The 18,966-nt window shown below is 39.0% G+C and overlaps 1 protein-coding gene and 1 long non-coding RNA gene across 4 annotated transcripts in view; one reads left to right on the top strand and one right to left on the bottom strand.

Moving 5' to 3' along the window:
- The window catches only part of PITPNB (phosphatidylinositol transfer protein beta), a 61,133-nt gene extending 50,038 nt beyond the window's left edge, over positions 1 to 11,095 (bottom strand). Inside the window, exons 1-3 of the mRNA XM_081123112.1 lie at positions 10,997 to 11,095; positions 5,204 to 5,234; positions 1,851 to 1,996 (exon numbers count right to left, since the gene is read on the bottom strand). Of these exons, the coding sequence (XP_080979238.1) occupies positions 1,851 to 1,996; positions 5,204 to 5,234; positions 10,997 to 11,016 (197 nt within the window). The 5' untranslated portion in view covers positions 11,017 to 11,095. The remainder of the gene's footprint in view (positions 1 to 1,850; positions 1,997 to 5,203; positions 5,235 to 10,996) is intronic.
- A 52-nt stretch (positions 11,096 to 11,147) lies between these two features.
- The window catches only part of LOC308549934, a 33,449-nt gene continuing 25,630 nt past the window's right edge, over positions 11,148 to 18,966 (top strand). For all 3 annotated transcript variants that reach the window (XR_013997816.1, XR_013997817.1, XR_013997818.1), the window contains exon 1: positions 11,148 to 11,353. This is a non-coding gene — a long non-coding RNA (uncharacterized lncRNA). The remainder of the gene's footprint in view (positions 11,354 to 18,966) is intronic.

The raw sequence follows: 18,966 nt of genomic DNA, 5'->3' as shown, positions 1-18,966 counted from the left end.
AATGCTTCAAAGTAATATTTATCACTCTTTTTTTCTCATTACAAAAGAGTAAAGAAATTTTTAAAAAACATGTAACCTATTACTTATTTACATTTATGTATATATTTAGCAACTAGTCTTTTCCATGTAATAATATATCAAACATTTCCCCAAAACTCTTAGTTTTCAAATACAGGATATTTTTAATCTTTTTCAAGTTTATTCTATATAACAAATTTTTTTGATTTATTTTAGAACACCCAGAATTGAATGTTTACAATAAAGGAAGTTTTGTAAACTTCAATTGAAGGGTAGATGTAAAACGCTAGGAAAAGATATCTGATTATACATACGTAAATTCAATACTATAAATATTATATAGATTATACGATCTAGAATGTCAAAATTTTCTCTTAATTGACACATTTTAAATGTATACTTAGGATGCAAACAAATTAATAGATGAATAAGACAGTCTCTATGGGTAACTGATTGATCAGAGTTTTTGCCTTCATTCAGACCAGCATCAGAAACAAAGAAATGCTGTGTTCTAAGAGAAAATAACAATAAAATTTAAGGTTCTATAAAGTGACATAACCTACTTAATATATGTCCCTATAAAGTAAGCAGTAGCCTTAAACTGAGAAAACATGAAAAATACTGATCATCACAGCTCATCTAGAACTTTAAAGAGCTCTACAAAACATGGGTGCTGCTCATTTCAATAATAAGGGCAAGAGAAAAGCAAGGACTCCTTCCTACTTTTAATAAACTAAGAAGACTATTGATAAAAGACTCTTAAAAACCATAACTGATCTTTTGGCCATGAATAAGTATTGGTGAATTTTCTATTTTAAAATATTTATGCCAAAGATAGAGATTAGACAGCCAAACTCAGGAGATGTGCAAAAGAACTTCTACGAATCAGAGATAAAAACAATGAACAAAGGATTTGAACTGTCAAGTCACAAAAGAAATTCAAATTGTCAATTAATATGAAAAGACATTCAACCTCACTAATAAAGAAATGCAAATTTAAATAAGATTACTTTCTGCATATCAAATCAGCAAAATTTTAAAAGATTGAAAAATATGGGAAAATGAACACTATCAAACCCTCGGAAAGCAAGCTGGCAATAATAACAAAACTTAAAATGAGGATGTCCTTTCAGCAATCCTACTTTTACGAATTTCTTCTACAGAAACAGCAACCTAAGGCATAACAACATACACAACCATGTTCAGAGAAATATTATTTGTAACTGGAAAACACCAAAAAAAAACGAAAACAAAAAAACAACCCAACCCGAAGTCAACTTATCATTTAGAGGATAAACTACACCATGTCCATACTAAGAAATTTTACTCAGTTTTAAAATGAATGAAATGGACATTAAGTAATAACATGGAAGGATGTTCATGAAAAATAAAGCAAACTGCAGAACCATATGCACAGTATGATCTCATTTGCTGTAGAAAACAAAAAATGATACAAGTGATATATCTGGATTGTTGTTGTTTTAATTGAAAATGACAGAAAATGTTCTAGAAGAATAATTCTAAACCATTCTAGTGTTTCCTTGGGGATACAGATACATGACGACAAGAGGTAGAGACTGTTTTTATTTTATCTTCTGTTGTTTGAAATTTTTTATAAGCAGACATATTTCTTCTACAATTTAAAAATAACCAATAAAGGGAGAGGAGAGTTCTCTCAAAAAATTAAAATGTCACTTATTTTCACATTGAAATTTAAAAAGTACCTCAGCACATGTAAGTTAGGTAGTTACATGCTTAATTAAGTAAGTTGAGTGGTCGAAGCCTAATTATTAACATAATGATTATGTATCAAATGTGAACACCGAGCTTACCTCTTTAGGTGATAAATTTTGTGTGTATACTGTCCCTTCTCTCCGTCCTTCTCATAAGGTTCATTCTTTAAGACTTCAATTCCTTCTCCACCACCAGTCTCATTCTTACTAGCTTCTGCAACAGAGTAAAGCTGCCCAACCTGATACTGAAATTTCAAAGAGTACAGAATTTCAGTAAGTCAGTAGTAACTATGGAAACTTCCTATGCTAAAATCTTACCACAAATGATAGAGAAAAGCAAATCCAAATCACTCAGCACATATGTTCTACAAGAAAACGTGACTCAAATTAGAAATGAATGTTTAGGAAGACAAACATCAGATGCTCATACAGCTTCAAGAAACTCAATAGTATTTTACAAGATTTCCATTATTCAAAAAAATTGCTAGGTATAAACACTCTGGTGCTTTATTTTTTTTTTTAGTGTTTTTTTATTGATTTCAGAGAGGGAGGGAGGGAGAGAAACATCAATGATGAGAGTCACTGATCGGCTGCCTCCTGCACTGCACAGCCCCACTAGGGATTGAGCCCACAACCAACGGGGGCATGTGCCCTGACTGGGAATCAAATAGTGACCTCCTGGTTCATAGGTCGACGCTCAACCACTGACCCACACTGGCTGGGCAACACTCTGGTGCTTTAATATGTACTTCAATACCCACTTATCAAGAAAACATCTTGACACTTAGTTCAAGTTTTTGAATAATAAATATGCATTTGTATTTTCCAAAGTATTTTCATATCTATTATATCTCATCAATCTTACTAAATTCGGATGAAGGTATGGCAGGTATATAATTATCACTTTGCCAATTAAGAAAGCTAAGCAGCCCAGCCGGGCGTGGCTCAGCGGTTGAGTGCCAACCTAGGACACAGGCGATCGGGGTTCAATTCCCGGTCAGGGCACATGCCCGGGTTGTAGGCTCAATCCCCAGTAGGGGGAGTGCAGGAGGCAGCCGATCAATGACTCTCTCATCATTGATGTTTCTGTCTCTCTCTTTCCCTCTCCTTTCCTCTGTCTGAAATCAATAAAAATATATTAGGAAAAAAAAAAAAAACAGAAAGCTAAGCAACCAGAGTACCATTCTCAATAATAAAGGGGAGGGATATAAAGTATAATAATAAAGGCCTGAAAATACAAAGAACCATTCCAGTCCAGATTTCAGTAGACCCCTGGGTCTTCCCCCCATGACTTATATATGACATACCCAATTTGACTTTTGTCTGAACAGAAATCATACTGGGTATCCAGGATCAGAACTGTGAATTGTAAAGTTCTCCAGTAAACAAACTATTTGTAAAATATTATAAATACACAAGTATTACCAGAAAAAGCAAGAAATTGCTGACAGTGGTTTCATCTTAAAGTGAACCAGAATTCTCAGTGGTCTGTTCCAATACCTGTAAGTGGGCAGTATTATTCTATGCCAGTCTGGAGTCACTACTTAATCCAATAAATGATAAAAAGCAAAGTTCTTGTGTTCTAATTTGTTCCTAGTGACTCAACTATGGCAGTATCTTCAATCTCTTCAAATCTGGATGAATTTCTTCCTCCCCAAAAGACAGCCTGAAATAAATAGCTTTCTTTTTTATAAGCATATTTTCAAAGAAAAGTTACCTATAAAAATAATTCAAAACCAAGATTTTATTTGAAGGACAAAAAATTGGGGTAGCGATAAGCTCCGTAAATATTCATATCTAAAAAGCCCATGGGAGAATGATACTATCTTGAGGGTTAATTCTCATTCTCTCTCCCTTCTCCTTTCTCTCTTCTTCCCTCCTTCCCAGTCTCTCAGCTGGTCTCTGTCTCTGTCTCTCTCTCTCAGGAAGCTGGAACCAAGCACATTGTTTAAATGAATCAAAAATAAGTCAAAAGGTAAATCTGATCTTGGTCAGGAACAGAGTAACAAAAATTTACACAGAAACAATAGTATCCAAAAAATTTTCTTAATGGACTAATGATGTATGGCACACTACTAGGCTTTCATTGTCATTTTAGAGACTAACCTAAATAAAGACAGGAGGCATGTTTATTAAGTCTGAGTACAACAAAGAGCTGAGATTATTTTCTGTGACAATACCAAGATTCAGAAAGATTTCAACAAGTTGATCCAACTACCCAAAACCAAAAGGAAAAAAATTAAAAGCAAATGTCAATTTCCACATTCGAGTTCAAACAATCAATTATACAAGTAAAGAAAAGGGGTGCCTGGCTTGTCTTGAGTGTTTTATTACAGTGAAACCTCAGGCACTACTGAGATATATACAGCTGTGTTCAAGTCTACATTAAACAGCGCTATTCATTTTTAGTTACTACTGCATTTTACTTTTTTTCTTTCTGTCTTCTGTCACCTGTCACTTCTAAGGTTATCAGTTTGTTTTGTCCCACTTCCAATTCACTGCTTCTAATTTACTGTCAGCTCTAAGAAAACCAGATAACTGAGCAAGGGCAAACTGTGTGCAAGTTACAGGAGGACCCAGAGGGCTTTACGTTTTGCTACACATATCTTAATTTCTCTGAAGTCTCTTTGCTTTTATTATCCTCATTTTTGGCTATACTACAGGTAAATAAAACTACAGATAAGTAAAACTACAAAATATGCAACTTCTGAACAGGTGATATATTTCTGTATCATGTGCAGATCAAGAGAGATAATTATCTCTCACATTAAGTGCTGGTCAGAACATGTCTGGAATACCATTTTCAGTTGAAAGCAATAACTACAACCATGCAGTAGTGAGATCAGCTGGTGAGGAAGTCTAGAGGTCATGTTATATCAGGCCAAATGAACATGCTGGAAATGTTTAACCTTGCAACCTCGAGACAATGGAACAAAAGGGGCTGGGGGAGGAGAGAGAGTTGCCATAAGAAAACCTAAAGGGTTACCATATGCAAGACAGAACAGGCCTATTTCTTATTGCTCAAGTGGAAGGAACTTAAACAACAGTCAAGTTGTATAAGAAAGCAGATTTTGGTTTAAAATGAAGACAAATGTTTTTTAAAAAATCCAACAGTAAAATAGTCTGCTTCTTTAAGCAGCAAATTACTTAACCTTAAAGTGCTTAAGTTGAGGCTAGGACCTCCTTTCTCTGGGATATTTTAGTGCAGAATTTCTGCACTAGACAGGAGGTTAAACTACATTCTTTAGACTGTTCCAAAACAAAGCAGTGGAACAGAAATTCATTTACAATTATCTGTAATTATCTGTGTAACAACCTGTAACACACTTTAATTCATTTTGTCACATAAACTGAAATGTAAAGGTAAATAAACACAACAAAAATATAACTTTAGATTAACATATCAAAATGAACTATATCAATAAAATAATACAGAAGCAAGCATGACTTACCTCCTGAACAGAACAGGGCAGAACCACACGGCTAAAAAAACAAAAGGAAAAAGCATATAAGTGACACATGAAATAGTTGGCTTTAAAACACATCTCTATGCTTAAAAGACCTACTGTAAATCCAATGATAGCATGGTACAAGGATATCATTTATGGAAGAGTGTCTCTGCAATGCCTACAGCTCTAAATAAGTGTGTGTTTTTTGTTAATCCTCACCCGAGGATATATTTTTTCCGCTCATTTTTAGACAGAGTGGAAAGGGGGGGAGAGAAGAAGAGAGAGAGAGAGGGCGGGGGAGAGGGGGAGGGGGGGAGAAAAACGTGAGACACATCAATTGGTTGCCTCCTGCATGCAGCCTGACTGGGGCGGGGTTGGCATCTGCAACCCAGGTTATGTGCCCTTGACCAGGAATCAAACCCAAGACCCTTCAATGCAAGGACTGATGCTCTAACCCCTGAGCAACACCAGCCAGGGATAAATAAGTGTGTGTTTGTTTTTTAAACTGGGGAAATCGAATTACCATTCCAGGTTCTCAACGGATCACTGCATTTAGCATCCAAATTGTACCAGGGCCCCCAAAAAGCAGTTGCAGAGATTCTTGTGAGAAGTAAAGAACAGAGAAAACTCATCACTGAAAACTGCAGGATACAAAATGTATTGTCTATCCGTACATTGTCTGGTCAGGTTGCCATCATGAAATTTTTAGTATGATTTCATTCATTCTTCAACTATATACTAAGTATTTTTTGACACTTCTCACACAACAGATGTGTCGAATCTCATGAATGAACGCGTCCCAAAACTGATCCCTACTACCCGGCTATTTCTCAATTTTATTAATAGAAAAACAAGTGAACGGACCTTTAAACTTAATAGGAAAAAACTTTATGGAAAATATCTTGAGCCTTATAAATATAACAACCCCTTCCAAGGTAGATTCAATGTAAGATTGATATTTGTTTGATACTGTCCAACAGAGTTTGTTATTGGACATACAAAAGGACAGATATGGAGGCTACCGCTCCTGAAGCTGCATTCCATAAAATACCTTGGTGAATTATGTTACATCAGAATACTGCATTTTACCTCCAGATTTTTATAAGGAAGTACCCTTCATGCAGTCTCACCATAAACGCTGAAAACTGTCTTGAGTATCAATTGTCTCATAATAGCTGATGTCCAAAAGAGCAACATTTTTTTGGCCTGGTCCTTCTAAGACTTTCCCTCCAAACCATTAAGCCAGCACAGCAGTGATTTAAAATCCTATTTTAACTCTTTCCATTTAAGGAGAGAAAAAAATCTCATGACGTTCAGCTCGATTTTCATTTCACAGAAAATTCCCAATAGTTTTCCTCATTCCAACTTCTTTTTAGTTGCACTGCCCACCCACCTCTCTCCCTTTTCTCCTCCAACATTCATGCTATCTCCCGGGGTACACACTAACTTGCTCACTGCCTCAGTCACAGAAAATAAACGGGTGGAGAGTGTGCAGTGGTCAGGCAGAAGGCTAGGTTATAGGTTGGGAGCGTATTTTGAAAGATATAGGAAGATACAAAGATATAAATTGAGAGAATATTATCAGAGCCTGCAATATAATGGTAAGAAATCTATTAAATTTATTAGTCAGCAACAAGGAATCCTGGGAGGTTGTTCAAAAAGGTGAGACATAACTACAGCTAACCTGAAGAAGTCATCGGTAGGTGGTTAAAATGTTGAGAAGCAGGAGTGTGGGGAAGAGCCGTCTTTGGGGAGGCTGGGCAAGGCCCTACAAAGGCCTGAACCAATGATGGGCTGCAGAGGAAATGGAAGGAAGGAATACAAAGGAGAGAGTTAAAGACTTCCCTGAAGTGTCACAAAACCAAACCATCTCTGCTGAGTAATTTTAGGAACTACTCACTAGCAGGAAGATCCATGTTTATATAACACTTCTAGGAAAACTTATTTTACAAAATGAAAGTGACAGATTAAGATATTCTGAATGAATTATGAGTAACTTCAAGATTTACTTAGTAAAAAATAAAAGAGAGAAGGAATAGAAGGTCTTGAGTTTCAACTTTAGTCTAAAAACAGTACAGATTTCCCCCACATTTTGAATGTTCACCACTTCACTTTTAGGAAAGACCTATATTAGAACCTATTTTTGCTAACTGAAAGAAATACACAGAGGATTTTCCCTATCATAAATAAAGGAAAAAAGTGAAAATAGTGTTCGGCGTCTGTTTTGCAGGACTGTCATAGAGGAGCATGCAACCCCGGGCAGTAAGAGTGACCCCACCAAGCTCCCTCCCAGGGAACTACACTCAGGATTTCAGCATTAAGCTGCCATAGCTTTCAACTGTGTCTGTGAGCATCTGTGCTTTATCTCAGTTTACTTTGTGCATCAGTTAGCAAGACGTGTCCTTAGGTATAAGAGAAGCCTGAGAGAGATTGTAAAGTTTATTAATTACACTTAGTGTAAAACTGGATGCAATTAAGCATATTTAATATGACTGTAGGTTTTGGGAGAGAATTTGGGAATGCTCAAAAATTTTTCATATACAACATGGGTTTGAACTGCGCAGGTCCACTTATATGCAGATTTTTTCCCAATAAACACCTGTACTGTTTTAATCCATGGTTGTAAGCCCAAAGATGCAGAGCACCTATTGTATGCATTGATCAACGCCATTTTATATAGGGGACCTAGCATCAGTTGATTATTGGGATCCTGGAGCCAATCCTCCATGGGTCCCAAGGGACCACTAAGTTTTGAGGGAGTCAAGTTATATAGACAGATTTTTATTTGGGGAGAGGAGTTGGTGTCCCTAACCCTGTGCATTGTTCCAAGAGTCAACTGTATTAATGGTAACTGCTTCTTTGTTTTATACCATAACAAAAGGTTTCATAGGAATGCTCTACTTTCGGATAGTGGGGGGAACCTGAACAGGCATACCTCATTTTACTAAGCTTCACAGATAATGTGGTTTTTTTTTACAGATTGAAGGTTTGTGGAAATCCTGTGTTAAAAGCAAGTCTATTGGCACCATTTTTCCAATAGACTGAGATGATGGTTAACATTTTTTAGCAATAAAGCTTTTTTTAATTAAGGTATATATTTTTTTAGACATAATGCTATTAAACACTTACCAGACTACAGTATATAGGGTAAACATAACTTTTATATTCACTGGGAAACCAAAAAAATCATGTGACTAGCTTCACTATAATATTCACTTTATTGCACTGGTGTGGAACCAAACCCACAGTATCTCTGAGGTATGCCTGTATTTGAAATTTTTCAAACTTCTCTAAAAATTTTCATGAAAATAATTTTCCAAATGGAACTAGCAACTAGTTATTTAAAACCAGGACTTTATGCTAATGGAAAATTGATCTAGTGCTTAAGTAACAATTTAAAGGGAACACCTCACCCTGGAAAGTTATTTCTAACCTTTTAATTCATGTCAAAAATAGATGGCATTTTTAAAGACAACAAATATTTGGCAAAGTATTTCACAGTTTAACAACATCTTCACATAGGAATGACCTATTCATTGCTCCTGACCAAAAACACTTTTAGAAAGTTGCCTTGCAAATAGGAAGAATCGTTTTTTTCATTCAACAACACTGAGTACTTACAGTATGCTAATCTAGATGCTGTGTTGGATACTGGGAGTACTTAAAAAAAAAGAAACAATTGTCTCTACCTTCAAAAAGTCTAGGAGGAAATAAATTCTAGGGGAGACATACATGAGGAGTGAATATCAAGAAATGTAATTTATAACTCTTTAGGAAATATTATACTTTGGGCACATTTTGACATTTGTTACCTCAGTGCACTTAAATTTTTACAATGAGAGTAATGGTTCACAAAAAACATAGTGTGTAACTTCCCCATGGGAAATGCTTTCCGTAAGTTAGCTTGATACTCTTCACGTACCTGTCAACAGAATCTACTGAACACTTAATTCACATTTTAGGAGGAAGGAAATAACTATAATAAAAGAAAAATGACTAGACTTGTGATCTAAAATCAGTTCTGCAACTCACTTGCTATGTGACTTGAGCCAAGTCAATTTCCTTCTGTCTCATTTCCTCAATTTGTCTTAATATCTGCCACCTATCTACATTACAAAGATGTTCAGAGTAATAAATGAGATAACACTTGCATGATACACTGAATAAACAACTTGGAAAAGTTTTCTATATAGATCCAAAGTTCAATACTGTAAATAAGCTTTAACTGAAATGTGTCTTTTCTCAGGATCCCAGTCATTGACTAACGTTACAATTTTCATTAATTTATTTAACAAACATTTATGAGCATTTACTACATGCCAGGGGCTATTCTTAAGAGTTGGGGATATGAGAGTGAGCAAGACAAATTCATGAAGCTTACAGTAGTCAGAGAATACATACAGTAAAATAGAAAATATATGGTAGATGGTGGTAACTGCTATGCCATGGAAAACAGTTACCAAAAGATGAGGGTTACAATTATGTCTTCAGAGAGGGATTCCCTAAGGTGATACAATATTTAAGAAAAGCCCTGAAGGAGAGAGGTGAGTTAGTGAGATGCAGAAAGAGCACTTGAGACAAAGGGAACAGCAAGCTGAAGGCAGAAGCTTTTTTTCCTGTAGTGGGAGAACAGGAAGGAAGCATGAGAGTTGGGGATAGGCAGGGGAAGGGTAGTAAATAAAATCAGCACTGAAAAGAAAACAGTGTAAGACCTTCTGGGCTATTGTAAAGGCTTTGGCTTTTATTCTCAGTGAGATAGGGACTCTTTTGAGGGTTTTAAGCAGAGAAGCGACAGGAGTTGCTTCTTATTTTAAGAAAGTTTGAGAACTAACACTAAAATAAAAGTAAGGTGTCTGGAGATGGTTAAATTAAACCAAAACTTTTATTTAAGAATTTAAAATGAAAGGAGCCTTTGAAAAACCGAAGGACCATACTCGAAATCCCTAGTTGCCCAAGGGACGATGACGAAACGAACCAGCTGTGACAGCTCAACAATCACTGCCAACCAGATTTCCTGTGATAGTCAGTCCTTGCGGGTGGGAAACGCCTAATTTTTCAACAAAATCACTTCGCTAGTCTAATGCACCTGGAAACCCCTCTGTTTGACAGACCACGTGTTATCGCCTCATCTCAACCCCGTGAAGTAGGTGGAGCCTAGAGTGTCACCCCGCCTTAAAAATGAGGAAACTGAGACTGAGAACAGAGAAATGGCTCTGCTGTCAAGTCAACGCTGTCAAGTCAACGCTGTCAAGTCAACTGAGCTGCCCAGTGGAGAGCAGGTTTTCCCGACTCCCCGGGCTCCGGTGTAAACTTCAGGGCGCCTAGGTCCCACCTCGAGTTCAGATACCAGTGCTGCCCTCACCCGGCAAGCCCATCTCCCGCCGGTTACAGGCAGGCTCCACCCAAGACGACAAATCACAGTCAAACCCACCGCGTCTCTCCCACCCTCGGTCCCACCAGCAGGCCTGGGAGCAGGGGGTTGGTGAGAAGGCGGGTCCCAGCGGAAACTCCCGGCCGCGCCTTCCCCAGCCACGAGCTCCGACTGGGACACAGTCGCCTCTACCCCTGGGGAGTGGGCAGAATTATTACCACAGTAATGCCTGGAGGAGGAACCTGGGGAAGCCCCGTGGAGGAGCCTCGAGTGGGCCGGGGGCGCGGGCCGGGGGGAGGGGGCGCGCGAAGGGAGCGGCCGGCCCGAGCCTCGCTCCTTCTCTGGAGTACTTCCATCACTTCTCAATCAATGAGCCTCCCACCACGGCCCTCCCGAGCCTCGCTCGCGCCCACGGACCCACTCACAATTCCTTGATCAGCACCATCTTTCCGGAACCCCCACACAGCTGCTGCCGCTACCACCACCACTGCCGCCGCTACCGCCGCTCACGGCGCCTGCGCGGCCCCGCCTCCCTGACCAAGGAGCGGCCGCCGCGCCTGCGCGTCCACACCCTTCCGCCAAGAGCCGTCGCGTCGGCGCGGGAGAGGAGCTAGCTCCGCCCCAGTTTCGCGCTCCACCCTGGGCGCAAGAGGCCTCCACTGAGGCTGCGCGGCCGGCGGGAGGGCGTGCTCCTTCTACTGCGGCTGCGCCAAGTCCGCGCTGTGAAGGCTCCTCCTTCCAGTCAAGTTCCCTCGGGGCGTCTGTGCAGCCTACGCTTTCCGGTGAGTGTAGCAGTCGGTTCCCTGGAAGAAACTCTCTCGCTGCTTTTGAGAGGTTCGCCTGTTTGACGTACACCTCACTTTCGAAGTAAACGTTAAGAACTTCTGACGGGTTCGGGAGGCCGCCGCCCCGGGTTCCGCTCCCCTCAGGCGCCCCGTCGGATTCCGCGGGAAGAGGTTCACCTGGCTCGCCGCTCACGTGCGTGCCTCGGAGCCCGCGTGAGCGCAGCCGTCTGGCCACCGCTCACCTGGCGAGGGCCTGCAGCTGTGGCCACGCGCGTCCCCCGCGCCCACATTCACCTCTGCCCTGGAGTCCAGAGTCCCTCAGTTGTTGTGACTCACAGGAGGTGCTCCCAGCACTGCCGACCAAGCCCCCCGTGGGGAAGAGGGGTGCTCTCCCCCTTAACATCCAGGAAAGGGACCTGTTCTGGGAGGACGTTAGCGCGGCCCCGGTGAATGCCCCGCACCACTCCCGCCCGCGCCCGGCTCCAGCCTGAAAGGCCGCGAGGTGGACCTGAGGACGAGCTGTAGTCCCGGGGTCACCATCTTAACTCCACGCCAGGGCCGGCCTGGGTCCTGGGGAAACATCTGGAAACAAAATAGACAGTTCCTGCCCTCACTTAGGAACAAGAGAATTTGGCGTAATGCTAAGTGCTATGTTATGGATAAAATAAGAGAGAGTGATGGGGGAGGCAGAGTAAACACGGGAAGGACTCTCCGGAGGCCACTTTTGAGCTTCATGTTATAAATAGACCAGCCTGTGAAGATAGGGAGAGGCATTCCAGTCGGGAGGGGGAGGGGGTGGAAATGAATCCTGAGGCTAGAATAAGCTTTGAGTATTTAAGGAGCAAGGAGAGGTCAGGTGTGGCTGGAACATCCTAAGTGAGAGGGGGAAATAAGCCGGGACTAAACCGATCACCAGGCCATAGTAAAGGGTTTGAATTGTATTCTAAGAACCACGGGAAGCCACTGAAAGGTTATTAAAAGAATAAGAGTGTCGTTAAAACACCTCTACATAAACCTGTGTGGCATATCTGATACTGGAATACACCTATGGAATTAGGGCTGCCTCAATAATAAAATAAAATAAAAAGTAGTAGTGAAGTATTTAACAAAGAGCTAGAAGCTTTCCTCCTAAGGCAGTCCCTGGGATTCACTGAGTTTCTGTGACGTGTGAAGCACTGTGCTGGTTGCTGGCGAGGACTCCAAGGCATACATGCTCTTTCAGGGAGCTTGGAAACTGGAAATGACTTTGATTATGCACCTGGGATACGCCAAGTACCCTTCTAGGTAGTGAAGATGCTTTATCTCATTTTACCCTTAGGACATCGTTATAGGAAAGGTATTTTAGCATTCTTTAGAAAAGGGTGGTTCAGGCAGCCAAGTTAAGGGACTCGTGCAAAAATCACTCAGCTAGCTTGTTTACGCAGCCAGGTTTCAAGTCCAGGTTTTTAAAACGTCAGTGTCGGGGTCTTCCCACTACCCTGACTTTTTTTCTAGATAAAAAAAATTAAAAGTTGAGGCATGCAGACAATCTTTATGACATATAATTGTCCTTAATTATGGAAAGAAGGGTGTTACAGTCAAAATCAGAAGGTACTTAGAGATAAGAATAGATTACAGATTTGAATACTATACCCTGTATTTTTAGAGTTAGAAGATGTTATTTAAGCTCCAAGGAGGTAATGTGAATTGCCAAACTTTAGTCATTTTATGTTATAGTTTCTCCCTAAATGTTAAGTAGGCTGAAAATATAACTAGCTTTAAGAACATGGATACGTTTGTGGTTCACATGCTTTATCAATGATTAAGGAAAATTAGGACACCGCTGAGCATTTCTGTAATTTTCTGAGTCTTCCCACAAGTGTTCACTAATTCCATTTTCTGCACAGCACAGCTTCTCATAGTACTCAAATGTTTATAAAATGAATGAAGAGATGATGTGCTGGATATTGCATAACTCTGAACTAGTATACAGTATGGACATCATCTCCTTTGAACATAGTAGTAATAGCTGCTTTCAATTCCTTGTATGTAAACTTTAACTTCTGGAGTCCTCTCATGATCACTTTCCGTTGAATGTCTCAGTGTGGTCCACATTTTCTGAAGTACATTTGGATTGTATCCTAGTCGTTGTAATGTATTGTAAAGACTTTGGATTCTATTATGTTCCTAAGTGTATTGTTTTTGTGTGTGTGTGTGTTTTTTAAATCAGGCCATTAGATTGGCTGAACTGTAACTAGAAACTTTTTAGTGGGCAGTAGCTAGAGTTTTTGTTTGGTCCTTTAAGCCTTATCTGGGCTACTGGGAATCTGCTCTTTATGTATGTACTTTATGGGTTAACTGGAGATTGTTTATAAACACAATTTGAGGGTACTCCTTGCTCTCTTCTTTGTAGTATTTTTCTTCCTCACCAGCTGCTACTTTTGCCCTGAAATCTTTTCCTTCGAGACAAGAAAGTAAAACTATAGATTTTCTACTCGAGTTTTAGCCTCTTGGATGGCATGGGTTGTGGCCTGCCCACAGTAGAAAATGGACAACTCAACTCGGTACTCAATCCACTACCGTGTCTTACTGGTTTTGATTGCTTTCCAGTGCTTTCAGGTAGCTGTGTGGTTTTACTTAAATATTTTGTCCAGACTTCATAGGCGTTATATGTGGAATTGTTGTTCTAATATGAGTTAATTGGCCATTATTAGAAGCAAAATCTCTGGGCTCTTTTTAAGGCGTGAGATTTATAGACACTCATCTGAAGAGCGCAGTCTTACATGGGCCCTCATGAGTCCCTATTTTAAGACATAAAATAACATTAGCCATGACTTTACCCCAGGTTTTAGCTGTTAGATTTGGAAGTAGGAACCTTAATTAGAGTTAGTTAGATCAGGTGGAGGTATTCCTCCAAACTGGATGTAATGAACACACTGCAAAGTTACAGGACCAGCAGTTTCAACAAGCCTTGTTTCGTAGTCATGTAGAGCCCATTAAGGGAAAGGTCCATTTCATGTTAAATCGTTATGATAAACATCTTCAGTTCTTGTAAATGATTCAAAAATAATATATAATTTAGAGTAGTGATGGATTTGGGTGTGCCCAAGGAAAAGAAAATTGCCTACATTATTAGGAAGTTCAAGATACATCACCATCTGTGACTTGATGGAGGGGGGTGTTACATAAAGATGTATGATGCCATTTGTAAAACTAATTTCTCTTTCCATTTAATCTGTTGTTGCCTAAGAAAATGCAGCGAGTAATTAAGATACCATTTTGGTGTTGCTTATAAATGCTGTTGCCTTCATTAAATTTCACACTTGTGAGAAGGAGCTATTAAGAGACAGCCTAAGGTAACACTTTTGAATAGCTAACTTTGTTAAAAATACGTTTCTAAATTTCTTGCAATAAAATGTAATTGCATTTTGTTTTCACTTGCTAGAATCTTCTCACATATTAACTATGAGAGATAAGACTTGGTGCTAGAGGGAACATTCTGTTAAACTGGAGTAGTACAGTGACTTTTGAGTTTCCCTTTCCTTGCCATTCATAATAAATAACATTTTCTGGTCTCTCTAATTTTTTTTACAACTCACTTCTCCTAACATTAAGCAGTGGCAGGAGAGACATTCCAGAACATATACTATGTTGAAACTGTCAAATTTTGAAATATTTGTCATTAAAGTGGTTAAGAATCAATCAATAATCATTGAGCTTGATTGCAAAACTAATACCTTGTTCTAGTATTGCAACACTAGAGCATCTTGATGGCATACCTTTAAAGTTAAAAACAACAAAACAAGGTAGGGAAAGAAAAGAAGAAAGGGAAACAAACTATATACTTTTTTATTGTTGGTAACATAAAATCATAGCCAATAAGAACATGTTCTGCCTTATAAAAACTGAAACATAGTTAAATTGTTGCTGTTGTATGAACAGTGAACTTCTTATAGGACATGTCTTTAGTGTTTCATGTGTTATGTGTTATGATTTTTTCCATTGGGATTCTAAGTCCCCGTTTCTGTGACTTGTCTGTAGTGAGTCTAGTATAAGATGAAAAGGTTTTTAGATTAAATGTTAGTGTTACCTTTAAGCACCCTGTATTGACTTATCTTAAGGTAGATCTTCATTCAGATATTTTTATTAGTATCACTATCATACAGGCACTGAGATCCTCTTTTTCCCCCCCACTAATTAAGTCCATTCCATGTTTTTAAAAGTGATAATATTAACATGCTCACTTCTAAAGTTTTTTCTTCATACAGATGATAACATAAGCATTCTCTCGTTTCACTAATTTTAGCCTCAGAAGACTGTCATTGAAGAAAAGATGTCTAGTTCTGTCTTTTAGGTTTATTTTGTCTTTTACTTCTTCCCGACATTAATAGAATGTGTAGTTAGTGGTGGATGCATTTTGTGATACGAATACTTTCTACACAGAACAAGACCAAAACTTTAAATTTGCTTTGAATGCAAATGTAGAAGTCTTTTGAACCAGACAATTTTTAACCTAGTTTGAAATCAAACTACTGTAAGTTGTATAGTTGAAAGTGTGTTTTCTTCAAACTAACCCACAGATCTGTAATGTTCGTGTATCTACAAACACTGACCATGTTGAAGATATACTGGGAGAGAAATTCTCATTTTCAATAGCAATAAAAGATACCTAGGAATGAAGTTATTGCAAATGCTTTAAAGTTATATGAAGACAACTTTACAACATTCCCAAAATACACAAATATAGACTTGAACAAAAGGAAATACGTCCTGTGTTCTTGAAAAGGCTGTTTCAATGTCACAGCATACCATTTTCTCTCCATATTAAAAAATAAACAAGCTCAATAAAAACACCAACAAGTATTTTTCCAGGAGACAGAAAGACCAAATGAGATTTACTGCAGGAATGAAAGGTTGGTTTAACATCCAAAAAGCAATTAATGTAGTATTCCATATTAGTAGAATAAAGGACAAGTAGCACATAATCATTTCAGTAGACGCAGAAAAGGCATTTGACAAAATTCAACACCTTTGATGATAAAAAGCACTCCATCTTATCCTCCATCTTCACGTGGCATTTCCCTGTGTCTCTCCATGTCGTCTTCCTCCCGTGCACGTCTGTGCCCATGTCCGAATTTCCCTCTTAAGGACACCAGTCATATTGGATTAGATCCCACCTTGATGACCTCATCTTAACCTTCTTACCTCTGTAAAGATGCTCTTTCCAAATAGACCACATTCAGAGGTACGGGGGTTAGTACTTCAATACTATTTATTTTTTTGAGGGACGCAATTCAACCCGTAACAAATGGGCACAGAGTTTCTCCTTGGGACCATGAAAAATTCTGGAAACTGGTAGTAGTGATGGTTGCACAACATCATGCATGTACTTAATGCCTCTGAATCGTACACTTAAAAGTGATTAAGATGGTAAATTTGTTACGTGTATTTTACCACAATAAAAAAAAATGTTTAGAAGGCTATTTAACAAGTGTTAAAAGTAATTTTACCTAAATGGTGGTGGTATTTTGGGTGAGTTTTCCTGTCTTCACTGTAATCTATGTATTTCTTGTAAATAGAAAATATACTTATTTTTAGAGTTAATCCTGAGAGAGCGTATATGACATCTAGTTTGATAAAACAGAGGAAACTCAGTGAAACTTTTTCCACCCTAAAATGTTGGTTTTCCTCTTTAAGGAGTCTGGATATTCATAATTCAAAACTTGGAATGTTTAAAAATATATCCTTCAAAATGAGAAACAATTTTCTGTTAGGTGTTAGTAAAGGGTGCCAATTCTATGGGCCATTTTATTGTGTTAAAAACATAACCTAGAAGTAATTTCAAATTTAGATTCTCATTTACCTTTAGAGAATATGGACAGAAATGCCAAATTTCTATCATTTAGTTATAATAAATCCAACCTTTGGAACTGCGACCTTCTGAAAGGGGACCTGACCCTGAGCAGGTCTGCCTAGGACCGGCCAGTAGTATGTGGGTTCTTGACTTCCTGCAGGAAAAATTTCACAGCACGAATCCAGGTGACTATGAGGGAGTGTTTATTAAACCGGGGACAGTAAAACAAGAAAGGGCCTAGAACAGAAGCAGCAGGAGAGCCTAGGCTGGGCTGCCTTAGCTTTCGGGGAAGTCAGAGGAAAGGGGGCCTTGGGGACAGGTTCAAGGGATTAGCCTGGGAAGAGCTGCCACTGCCTGTTGCTCTCCTGGTTGCAAATCTCGTGAGGTCCCTTAGAGTTTAGGAGATGCATGCCTGTGAGGGAAGAAGAGAGGATGTCAGGGGCTGTTCCCCAAATGGAGAGTGCCTGTTGGATCCTTTGTCTTGAGGCTTTTATCTCTTTCTTACAGTCTAGAATATTAGGGGAGGTCTCAAGGAAGGTTTTCAACAGAATATTCATCTATTTTCTAGGTGTGCTCCTTCAGGGTCATGGTCTTCACTGATTGGTCAGTTCCAGGGCTGTGGGTCATTTAGTCATTACAGCTGGTCCTGGTGTCTCCCACCTGATTTTGCTGCTTTTCTGTGTCTGGAGCTGAAATACAACTGAAGCCTCGATGTTATCTCCAGGGAGGTGACCTTCTGTGTCTGCTGCAAATTGCTCTGTCAGTTTGTTCAGCTGTCTGTCTCAGTTTCCCTGTTCCACTTGTCCTGGCTGACTGGCCTGTCTCAGAACCACCACTTGGTGCTTGACTGTGACAGAAGAGTATTACAGAAAAATATAATAGCTTTTATTGCCCGTTTTCAAGCATAATTATAGTTTTAGAGTTGGATAAAATTAGTTGATAAAGATGGGATGGAGGTAACATTGTTTTGATTTGGTTCTATTTTATCTTTCTACATATGCATCTATAAACAATCTGTTTCACAAAAAGGAGTAGATCTATCTCATAGGGCAGTGTTATGTCTTTTTCATGACCAGTTGAGAAAAAATTCTCAGTTTATGTAGGCTCTACTTTCTGTGAACTGTGGAGACAGCGAATCCAGAGTGTTCTCAAGTTAAGAAATTTAGAACACCCTGGATGTTCCCTTAAGTCGTGCTGAATGTCCTTATTGGAAAATTACTCCATGATATAATGCTCTGAAAGAGGGGTTCTAAGCTTATCTGGAAAATAAAAAGTAGGGAAATGTTTATCTGTTCATCATTCTCTAAGCCTAATGAATTAAAAAATTTACTTTCATGGTATCATTTTAATGTTCGGCCAAATTTTCAGCAAATGGAAAGTAGAGATACTACTCTTCATTGTCATTTTGCCCTTTAAAAAACTTTTTAATACAAGATTAACAAGATATTAGAGCTGTAGTAATTAGATTTCTTTCAGGATAATAAACCATTAAAGTTTATGAGTCACATTAACAGAAAGCCCTCTCAGCTCCACCATTTCCCTTTATCAGTTCATTCTACAATGAACATAAAATCCTCTGCCTGGAGTTCAGAGCACAGCAAGGGAGAGAGGGGAAAGCCAGAACAGAAAATCCAGGAAATAGTAAGTGGGAGATGTTCAGGAAGTTTTTTTGTTTTTTGTTTTTTTTTTGATAGTACATTTATTAAAGCTGGGGACAGTGAAACAAGGAAGTGTTTAGGATAGAAGAGGCAACAGGACAGAGCCTTGGCGGGGCTAT

This window comes from Miniopterus schreibersii (assembly GCF_964146895.1).
Source record: "Miniopterus schreibersii genome assembly, chromosome: 20".
Taxonomy (NCBI): Eukaryota; Metazoa; Chordata; class Mammalia; order Chiroptera; family Miniopteridae; genus Miniopterus; species Miniopterus schreibersii.
The sequence above is the reverse complement of the archived record's forward strand: the minus strand, read 5'-3'. Positions and strand labels throughout refer to the sequence as shown.